Source organism: Pteropus medius, unplaced genomic scaffold (genome assembly GCF_902729225.1).
Source record: "Pteropus medius unplaced genomic scaffold, Ma_sr-lr_union100, whole genome shotgun sequence".
NCBI lineage: Eukaryota > Metazoa > Chordata > Mammalia > Chiroptera > Pteropodidae > Pteropus > Pteropus medius.
In genome coordinates, this window is record NW_024350319.1 from 16,795,252 (window position 1) to 16,807,296 (window position 12,045).

At 34.2% G+C, this 12,045-nt stretch overlaps 1 protein-coding gene across 1 annotated transcript in view; it reads right to left on the minus strand.

Moving 5' to 3' along the window:
* The window catches only part of COL24A1 (collagen type XXIV alpha 1 chain), a 288,275-nt gene that overhangs the window by 74,992 nt on the left and 201,238 nt on the right, over positions 1–12,045 (minus strand). Inside the window, exons 39-40 of the mRNA XM_039838730.1 lie at positions 3,310–3,363; positions 1,592–1,699 (exon numbers count right to left, since the gene is read on the minus strand). Coding sequence (XP_039694664.1) covers positions 1,592–1,699; positions 3,310–3,363 — 162 coding nt within the window. The remainder of the gene's footprint in view (positions 1–1,591; positions 1,700–3,309; positions 3,364–12,045) is intronic.

The following is a 12,045-nucleotide window of genomic DNA, read 5'->3' on the forward strand; positions in this document are numbered from 1 at the left end:
AGAAGAAAATTAGTCCTTTATAATTAATATCATACCCAAAAACAAACAACTATGCTTTAAAGAGTTAAGAGTAAAAATAAAGCTATAAAAGTATTAGAAGAAGGATAGAGATGAATATTTTTATATACTTTAAGTATAGAATACATTTCTGACAAATAAAATAAAACCTAGAACTACATAGGAAAAGACCGACAAATTTGACTATGTAATAATTAAAACCTTCTGTACAGAAAAAATATATCATAAACAATATTAAAGGAAATAAAAGAAAAGGAAATAAATTTGTAATATATTTTATAACATATTTAATAAAATATATTAATAACTCCTAAAATATATAAGGAGCTATTACACATCAATAAGAAAAAGGCAACCTAATAGAAAAGCATGTAAAGCATGCATATAAACAGGCAACTTCCAAAGAAAAAAATACAAATTATTTAGCAGCAATCATGGAAATGTAAATACAAAGAAAATGAGACACATTTTTTTCAATTATCAGATTGGCAAACATCAAAAGAGTTAACATGAATATTGGTGAGAGAAATGTACATTTGGTGAAGTGCACATTTGGAAAGTAGTTCGGGAACATGTGTCAAAATTTAAAAAGTGAATATTCTTTTTAGAGAAAATCCAAAGTAGGAGCCTACTCTGAAGGCAATACACTTTGGGCAAATTAGTTCTTATGTTCATTAAAAATTATTCACATTATACAATGTTGAATGAATAAGTCAAAGACAAAAAAAATATTAGTAATTTAAATTAAAGAAAGTAAGAAAGACCTGGAGTAGTAAGATGACCGTAAGGGATGGAATGCTTAAAATGAGCCTCTGACAAACCTTCCTCAGACAACAGATGGGTTCTCCAGAAGGCCTTGGTGAAAAGTCTACCATTTGTAACATTTAAATGGAGACTAGGAAATACACATGCATTTTATAAATAAGTTTATGAAACATGAAAAAACTAAATTGGATAATCTCTTAATGTTTGTATCTCTCATGCTGTGACTTTCTGAACAGGTCCAAATATATTAGCAATATAATTTTGATATTATAGGTTCAGAAGTATCACGTTACCTTTGTTTCTAACATCGTGCAAAGTTCATGCTCAAAATTAAGTATTATTAGATGTTATGGAGACATCGCAGTTGGTTAGAAAAATAATCTCTAGATAAGCACGTGGAGTACAAGCATATAAAGAAAACCTATTTTCAAGTAAACCTAGTTTTCAAAGCAATTTGTCAACCATGACAGCACAGTTTTATGCAGATATTAAATCCTGATTTTAAGTGCAAGGCATTTAAACTTTCCTACTTAGGTTAAGAGTTATAATCTGATATTTTTAAACCTCATTTCATATTTTATTTCCATTTTGAGTTTTTTCCCCTTTCCTTTTTCATGTCCAGAAACCACTAAGCCATTTAAGTACTGTGGAATGCTTACAATTCTCCACATCCCATGGAGATAGATTATTTTCAATGGAACTATTGCTTTCTCTGTAAAATTAATCAAGGGACGAAGCTTTAAGGACATGGATGCATTTCTTTTCCATCCACAGTGAACTCAATTCTGGAAACAAATCAAATACTAACCACAGCACCTCTAGTTCCTCTGGCACCTTTAGGACCACTTTCCCCAATTTGTCCAGGAGCACCTCTGCTTCCAATTTCTCCTGTGGGCCCTATTTGTCCTTTATCACCCTGTGGATGTCATTAATAAGAAAAAAGTAAGAAAAAAACAAATTTATACTTAGGTTAACTATATAATATACCTGAATGACTCCAGATGATATTCTTTAAGTAAAATTCTATAACTAGTAACTTTGCTGGCTATTATAACATACCATCACCAAATAGGTTATCTTAAAAATATAATTAAAAGAAATTTTGAAAAAAGAAGTTAAAAGAATTTTGGCCAAACAAGCAAAGGAGACCTGGTACTTATGATGATTTATAAATAACCAAGTTTTCTATTTTGAAATTTATGTATGTGTATACATATATGTACGCATGCATGCATTCATATATTTACTGTAATCATGGGAAAACAAGAAGCCTCTTTCTACAGAGAACTTCAGTGCCACAAAGCTCTGTTAAATGCAAAAGGCTCTAGTGCACAGTTCTATATATTCAGGATGATCACTCACTGGTTTGAAGTTTGCCTTTAAAAATCTGTAACAGTTATATATCATCTCACATACTTCTGAAAACTAGTTACCTTCTGTTTTCCATTTGGCTGACCGATCATTCTCTAATACCAAAATATAGCTGCTCTTAAATAACATTAAGTGATATAATTCATTTTCTGTACATGGGAACCAACCTGTTCTATTATTGATATTCAAGTAAACACAAAGAAACACTAAACTGCAATCATAGTCAATCAGAAAATTTTTAGCATTCACCATAATTTATAGGCTTTCTCAAGGGTGCAGGATATTGTAAGGATTTCTATTATCCCACTTATAATGTTGATTTTGGCATAAAATTATATATGATAAAAAGAGACTTCAATATTTATGAGCAAGAATGGCAACTAAAATTTATTTAATTCATTTTTCTTTATTTTTTAATATCTCTTATACTGCCCCCAAATTAAGAGAAAGATGAAGTAGGTGTATATTAGCAGAAATGATAAAATTGGACTTTGGAAACTAGAATATGTTGTGATTTGAAGTTATAGTAAATATATTCAGAACAATTGGAAGTTAATGGGGAAATAATTTCTGTTTCACCAATACTCAGATGAATTATTGATCCCATATAAAAATAAATTTTTAATTATGATGTGCTAAAATTTTAAAAATATATCACTTTTTAAGTAAAATATAAAAGAAGCAAATAAAACATTCTTAATTTGTTTCTTAGTTAATATGTGGAAAAATAAAATCAGTCGTTAACCTTTTCAATCAAGAAAAACACATTAATAACAAACCCAGAAATAATTCTAGTCATGTTCCTTTCTCTTAAACATTTTACTAAAGTTGCTACTAAATAGAGCAAATGGTATAGTATTTTCCTTTTCTCTCTTTTCCAGCCTATGGTCTACTAAACAGTTTTTGGCAAAAAGGAGAAGGAAAGGCAAAGATCTTTTTGGAAACCATAAAGTGGAAAATTTGCCTTCAAATAATTAAGGTGATAAGTACATCTAAGAGAAATTAAATATTAATTTATACAAACGTCCTCTTTTAAGCCAGGTGCATATTTATTACTTTATATATAGTACAAACAAAAAGACCACCGCATTCTATGGAGCACTGGGCACATCAGAAGAAAGAAAACCAACATAAAAAGTTGTAAAAAAAATTTACCTTTTTTCCTGGACGACCTCTTTGTCCCAGAAGTCCCATGATTCCTTCAGGTCCCTGAATATTCAATATAAAAAATAAATAAATTGTTAAAGAAAGTATTGGAATGTTTAAATAGTTACATGACAAAATCACTGAATTGAATACTAAGTGAAAATAAGAGTTACTTTTCCACAATACTATGTTTGTGTAATTATTTAAAAAGAGGTCATGATGATTTAGAAGCACAGCTGTTACTAGTAAGTAAAATTCACATACACAGACTGGCTAAGATAGACAAAATTGAACAGTTCTTTATTATAGGAAGAAAATTACTGGGTTTCAGTATACCCATTTTAATTAGCAAGAATATAATTAAAGTAGATCCAAACATATCCATTTCAGCACTTCTATGAGCTGCTGTACATTCAACATCTTGTTGAATGTATAGGATTACAAAATATATCTAATCGTAGTGAGAGAGAATTTCAAAATCTCATTGGAGTAGAGAATTAAAGAAATATTCTTCGATAGGAGAAGAAAAAAAAGGAAGAAAATACATGGAGAAAAAGGAGGTAGTCGTATCGAACTGTTTAAAACAATATTTTCATTTTAATCTAGTTTAGATATAAGTAGAAACAATATACACTTTTTTTTTAAGTAAAATGTGACTAAAATATTTTAGATGCCATGTGAATTTGCAGGTCAGTAATGGTCAGGCTTAAAAGGGATTCACAGTAAGCCAGGTTGCAAGTTCTAAAATGGCTAATAATTAATCACAGCATTCTTTGCATCATTTGGAGATGAAAATGGAAATCTCAAATATGTGTCCCAAAGCTTGACAAACTCCAAAAATGAGGCAGACAAGAAATAAATTGTGGTTTACCACTGTGCTATGTAGGCTCTTGATAAATATTTGTTGAACGAATAAACAGATACCTAAGGAAATGACTCATAACCTATGCTCTTGAGCAAATGCTCTTCTAGCCCCAGAAAGTTGCTAAATTTAGAGGTCACAGCAGTTAAGTTCTATTGCTGTAATTCTAGCTGCATCCAGAGGTTGAAACGATAGTTGCAGTAACCTGACACTTTTTTGTGGCTAATATGAATTTAAAAAGAGGCTGATTGACTGTCACAGAGGTTAATGGTGTGAGATTTTAAAAGTCAAACTGCTCCAGTTTCATATTCTGGCTCTGCCACCTAACAGCTGTATGATCATAGGTAGATTATTTAACGTTTAAAGTCCTCAGTTTCCTGTTATATAATAGGGTTATAATACTATTTCTTGATAGGATTATTAATATTAAATAACATAATACATGTAAAGCTTAGAAAGGACTAGATTTTATACTGAAGAACCCAATAATGGATCTCAGATCATTTCGCTCAGTAAACTTGCACTTATTTGGAGAACTCGTTACATGTGAAAAAAGAGGTGCCTGTATTCTGCATTGAATTTTCTTTTGTCATTATTATCAGAAAGGTCTTGTGGGTTCTTCTATTCACATTTTTTCTCCTCTCTTCAAAGACAGATTTTTTTTCCTTTTTTGGGTGCGAGGGTGGGGGAGTGTAAACTTCCATTGATATTAGGCTTGTTTATTATACTGCTTGTTCTCAAACACCCATGTAATATTTTGCTCCAAAATGTTGGCTATTAAAGGTTAATATGACTGCAACCATTTGTGTATTTAGAGATTCACAGGGAAGACTGAAAAAACAGCAACATGTTCTACAATGTGCATGTTTTAATAGGTTTCTTCAATAATTACAGAAATAAGAATGTCTTTATATAAATGTCACACTGACAAAATAGTTGGCTTGATGTTCAGCCTACTCATAAAATAGAGGAAGGAGTTGTGATTTCCTACTGATTATTTTAAACTTTGTGGGAGTAGCTGTATTGTTTCAGAAGTAACACATCACATCTATTTTTTAACAGTTTTATTGAGATATAATTCATGTACCACATTATGAATCTATTTAAAGTGTATAATTCAATGGTTTTTAGTATAATTACAGAATTCTACAACCATCCACATAATTTTAGAATATTTTCATCACCCCTAAAAGAGACACTTCCCATTTCTTCCCAACTCCCCTCACCCTCCCGCCCCCAGCCCTAGGAAAGCACTGATCTACTTTTTGTCTCTGTAGATTTGCCTATTTGAGACATTTCATATAATATGTGATCTCTTATCACTGGCTTTCCTGACTAGGCATAATGTTTTCAAGGTTCATCAATGTTGTAACATATATCAGTATATCATTCCTTTTCAATGCCAAATATAGTCCATTCGCACGAACATACGTTTATTAATAAACATTATTAATTCATCAGTTGATGACCATTTGGATTGTTTCCACTTTGGGGCTATCATAAATAATGCCTCTATAAAAATTCATGCACAAGCTTTTATATGAATCCTGTTTTTAAATTCTCTTGAGTGTACATTTAGGATTAGAATTGCTGGGTCATACTGTCTCTCTCTGTTTAACATTTTGAGAAACTGCCAAATTGATTAACAAAGTAGTTGCACCATTTTATATCCCACCAGCGATGTATAAGGGTTCCAATTTCTTTACAACTTCATCAACGCTTGTTATTTATTTATATTTTAAATAACCACCCTGGTGGATGTGATGTGGTATCTCATTGTGGTTTTTATTTGCATTTTCCTAATAGTGAAAGATATTCAGCATTTTTTTCATGTGCTTATTGGTCAACTGCTTATCTTCTTTGGAGAAATATCTTTAAATATTTTGCTCATTTTTTAAAAAAATATTACTTTGCTCATTTTTAAACTGGGTTGTTTACCTTTTTATTATTGAGCTATAAGAGTTTTTTTTAATATATTCTGGATAAAGTACCTTTATATATATGATTTGCAAATATTTTCTCCCATTCTGTGGATGTCTTTTTGCTATCTTGATGGTGTTCTGTGAAGCATAAGACTATTGATTTTAATGAAGTACGATTTATCTATTTTTCCTTTTGTCACATACTTTCGGTGCTATCTAAGAAAATATAACCCAAGGTCATGAAGGTTTATTCCTATGTTTTCTTCCAAGACATTTATAGTTTTAGTTCTTACATTTAGGTCTAATACCCATTCTGAGTTAATTTTTGTGTGTAGTAAAGGAAGGGTCAAACATTCTTTTGCATGTGAGTATCGAGTTGTTGAGGTACTATTTTTTTTCAACAAAGACTATTCTTTCTATGTTGAATTGTCTTGGTACATAATATATTTTTGTAATTCAAATTTATTTTGTTCTATTTATTTCCCAGAATTTATTTTATCCCTTGAGATGGCCAATAACGCTAGCTATTATTAAAGTTTGGAAGTTACAGAATGATTCCCTTTAAATACTATGTTCTTCTGCTTGAAACCTTTTTATGGCTTCTCATTATACTTTGAATAAAACTTAAACTTCTTGGCATTGTTTAAAAGGTCCTTCATGATCTGCTTCTTATCTATTTCTTCAAGCTCATCTCAAACAACTTTTTATTATTTACTATGATGCAGCTGTAATAACTTCTCTTTAGTTTTACAAAAATGCCTAGATTATTCCCACCTCCACATCTTGGCCCTTGCTTGTCCATAAACCTTGAAGGATCTCCCCAAGTTTTTTGCGTGACTGGTTCCTTTTCATTCTTTAGGTCTCAACTTAATCCTCACTTATCCAGAGAAGCCTTCTCTTATTGCCCTAGTGGAAAAAGCCTTCTCTAACTTGAACTAGTTGGCTTCCTTTTCCTTGACTAATTATTCTTTTTCATCACCCTATTTATTTCCATCATGCATTTATCACAACCTGCAATGATCTTGTCTATTGTTAGTTTCCTCCACAATATCATAAAATCTGAGATTGGGATTTCACTAATCTTGTTCCCCTTGTTATTTGCAATGCTTATCAGGGTTCTTAGTTCATATAAGGCACTCATAAACTTTGTTGAATTAGTGAATAAACAAATACATTTAATAGAGTCACAGTTTATAAGGGTAATTAAAAATTGGAAATATCTAAGCTAATACTTTTTTTAAAGCTATGGAACTTTTTCTTCTAAAGAAAGCCTATAGAGAAGCTAATATGTTACATTTTCATTCAAGGGTCTTTTAGGACTTAAGCAGGAATAGAAGGAACAGGAGGAGCCCATTCAGCATCCTCCCTGGTACAATTTTCTTGGGATGTTCTGCATAGCTCCAACTCCTTTATTATATGCAATGTGTAAACTCAGAAACCAAAGAATGACTCACCCAGCAATGTACAGCTCTTTAGTGGTAGAGCAAGGGTTTGAACAATTCTTGCATAGTGGTCGTTGCAGGGTTCTTTCTATTTCTGAGTTGCTTTAAGGCGCAACTGTTCAGAACAAATAACCCTAAGACCAAAGTCATATAAGAATCTTTCAGAGGATAAAGATTTAGGTTATTCTTTACTCCTTAATGTCACTGACCTCATATTTCCAAACTGATTAATTTTCAGGGTTTCCGAGGAAGCAGTTTCAGAAACAAGAGTCATGTATACCTTTTCATTCTTTTCTAACTACTGACATTCCCCTCATCTTTCTGACTTTACTCTTAAGATCCTTAAAAGGCTTCTTAGAAACAGTGCTTTATTTTGTTTAACTTTCCCTTAAAATAGTCACCTCTACCTAATTTTATACCACCCTAAACACATAGGAAAAATCACGCTTCAATAAACAAGTTTTGTCCTAAAAGAATAAAACAAGACAATTTCATTTTACACATTCAATTTTGGAGTCCATAGTCACATCTATTTAGATCTTTGATACCACAGTGATAGATTTTTTTTTTTTTTTTTAGAAATGGATGACAGACCATACGTCAAGCAGATGTTTCTTCTCAGATGCTTCCAAACTCTTTTCTCATACAGAGTTATGCATTTAGACAACTGAACATTTTCGCACAGAATTCACGCATAAAATAGACAATTATTTTTTCTTCTATTCAAAAAAGTCTACGTCTTGAATTTAAGAATTTGTTATTGATGGTCCTCTGCCTTATTTTTCAACCCAGATCTCATTTCTCAATCTTCTAGAAAGAAGAGTATCTCTTTACTTTAAAAAAGTTTAATTACTTTTTCTCACTTTCTTATTTAATTTTTAAGAATTTAAAGTAGCATCTTTGTGACACTGCCTAAGGAAGAATTTTTTAAAGTGCAAAAATAAATCCAACAGCAGTCTGTCTGATTAAGCAATAGTTCCTTGGATCATAAAATTCTTTTGAAAAAATATGCCATGGTATTTTTACAGAGTTTATGAGCTGAAAGGCATTTAAAATTCCAAGGAGAACAACAAAAAGAATAAAAAAGAAATGCACATGTGTTGTTACTAAAAAAGGCACCAAAGATGTGTACAAGGCAGGATTGTTCCTGGGAAAAATTATAAAGCAGATGAAATCTGTGTTTATCATTTTTCCATGCCTTCTTTTGAGCCCCTTTTTCATCAATCATCAACTGTCATGCTTCATCATCTCTATCTGGAATTTCTGGCTGTGTTATACTATGGCATGGTTAGGCCTTTCTGCTTCTTAGTTGTGTTCCCCGCCCTATCAACTTCTAGGTTTCTGCTAAAGAACTAGGCTAGTTGGTTGGAAAAAAAAAAAATCCATGATAAAGTACTACTTGTTAATAAACTTTGTGTATAGAAACAAATTTGATAAAAATTCTCAGGAGGATAACTACACTTCCTCGGCACTTGTTACTTGCCTTCTCTGTGAGTCCAGGCCTGATGAATCCTCTAAAAAAGATAAAAACTATCAAGAACCCTATAAAGGCAAAATATAAGCCCAAGGCTTGTTACCTCATGGAAAGTATGACTTAAAAACACAGAAGTCAGAAAATAAAGGAACTAGAGCCAGCCATGCCATCTGCTATATTACCATGTATAATAAGCTTGTTAGTTTTCTTGGAGTCTGTGTTTTGTCAGTTGTAAAATGGGGAATAATAAAACATTTATAGGTTATTGGAAGGATTCTATGACAGCATATAAGTGAAACTGTATTGCTCAGTGTCTGGACCAATGGTGTTTAAGATATTTTTTTTAGGGGGGTAGCAGTGACTCCATAATGCTTTGTATTTGCTGTAGTGAAACATCCATCATAGTCTTCTAGCACTAGGAGGGCAAGACAGAGAAAAAATGAGCACTTCACAACTTCTGTAAAACTGGGGGGAAAAGACTCAATTTGCCAATGCTCAAATCCAGGTGACCCTTCTGTTTCATCCTCAATTTTCAAATGTCACTTTGAAATATGCTGATATAATTATCTATTATTTTAATTAAGAGGTGATATAGCGTCATTTTAATTATTGTCGAAAGAATTACAATCATGGGTACTTGATATGAATGGTGAGATGGACAGTTTGTGCTTCATTTATGGTATTTGTTGTAATCTTCCAGATAGAGTTTCCTCTTAAATTCTTGGAAATCTAATTGAGATAACTGGGGTAAGGACTATCATTGATAAGACATACAATGATCTGGATGTCAGAAGCTGAAGGAAGAGAAACACATAGAAAAATGTGAAGACTCCAAATTTTGTTCATGACTACTTTGTTTCCCAATCTTCTTGCATGATTGGTTTACTCATGATTACCCCTTCAGTCTTCACTAAGCCCCATGTAGAAATCTGGACCACAAAAGTACTGGACACTGTGGTTTATAGGAAGGAGTAAAGACAGAGCCTCTACTTTTGAAGAACTATGATCTCCCTGGGGGAAGAGACCTACAGGCTTTAAAGTTAACTTACAGTCTTTAAAAGGCTGAATAAGACTGCCGGGTCCAGAGCAAAGAGAAATCATTTTTTGGTAGAGTCACAAGTGATGACTCCCAAAGTATGAAAATATCTTCAAAGGCAAGAATGTTTACAGAAATAAATAGAGAATAATCTTGGGGAGAATCCATATTTCAAGATATGAGATAAGGAAGAGGGAACAGTAAAGTAAAACAGTAAAATGACCAGTAAGAACTTATCTGGAAGAATGCAATGAACATCGTAAATGAAGCATTTAAGCAAGAGAGAAGCTGCTCTCATTATTTATTTACATCTTCCATTTCCCCTTAGATGAGAGAATTTATTCAATATAACAGAATTTCCTTTGAAGTAATACTATAATTTAAGATTAGATTTTAATAAATTATGCTTGCAAGAATTTTTATTTCATTTTGGATCTAGGATGTTACTCTATAAGAATAATGTCAGTTCCATAAATAAAAATCAGAAATTGTCAATCAAACCAAATTTAAGAAAACACAAAATATTCTCCTTCAAGCACTTTATCACAGAAGTTCCATAGCTGAGATGACATCATCATTCCTGACTTCAGGCCCTCCCCTGCCTGAAAGAAGGTGAAGTAGCAATTATCCATATATAAGACACCACTGTGAAAATCTCACAACCTGAGAGTGAGTCTGAAGCACCTCCTGAGCCACAGAGACTAAGAAGGACCACATTAGAGACTAAGAGGAGAGGTTTCACTTTGATTGCATTGTTCTTTCCCCAGGCTAGCAGAGCACTACACTGAGTAGGACCCCTTGGCCTATCATTTCCTCAGTGGAAAAAGAGAACCCAAAGTGGACAATCAGCTCTCCCAGCACTGTGAAATGCCTCCAGGGTGGCCCATTCAGGTCTCACTTCATGAAGATCACTAGGGGAAATCTGGGGACTTAACCACTGGGGATCAGTCAGAGCCAGAGAAGAGGGCTGGGGTTCACAATAACTAGCACTCAGATCTTGGTAGACTGCATTCCTGTTTGCATCTTCTCCCAAGCAGAGATCCCAGCCAGTGAGTCTTCCCATCTATAGAGCTGAGCTAGTGACCCTGTCTGGTCAGGGAGCTTGTTTGGCAGTTCTGTATGATTTGGAACCCCAGCCAAAGGATCATAGCTGTGGTGTCCGTTATATGGCTCTGCCTGGGCAGGGAAGCAAATTTGCTATCATACCCAATATCTAGCAAATTTGCAACCATTATCAATCTTGCCCTGCTTGACCAGGATGCTGGGTCAGAGAATCTGGGCAGCTGTGGAGTCAAAACTAGAGCCCTACTCTGTCAGGGAGCCAAGATGATAGTCTTGACTAACTGTTAAGCATAGCCTCTGACCCCTCAAAACCAGGGAACCTGAAGAGTGACCCTGGGCAGCCTCGGAGCCCAGCCTATGGTACTACCCAGCTGCAGAGCCCAGCCAACAGCCCTATCCAGCAATAGAGTTTAGCCTACAATCCTGTCTAATTGCTAAACACAGGGAGCCCAGCCAGTGACCCTGTCCAAGTGCAGAGCATAGCCTGTGGCCCCACCCAACAAAGGAGCCCAGACAGTGACCCCACCTAACCACTGAGCACGGACTCCAGCCCCAACCAACTGTGATATACAGCTGGAGGCCACACATGACTAGAGAACATGGCAAGCAGCCTCATGCAACATAGGAGCACAGCCAGTGGCCTAACTGATCATGAAGCACAGCCTGAAACTCTGCCCAAACTTGGGGCTGAGCTTGAAGATCTGTCCAACTGTGAAGCCATGCTTGTGGCTCCACCTGAACATGGAGTCCAGCCAGTGGCACCATTCATTTAGGGAGCACAGCCCGAGGCCCTGCCCAGTTGCAGAGTCCAATCAGTGATACTGCTTTTCCAGGAAATGTAGCCTGAGACCTCACCCTACCAGAGATAACAGTAGAGACCAACTAGGGACCCCGCCTGACCACTCAGTACAACTAGTATTCTGCTCTAACCAGGGTGCCTATTCAGT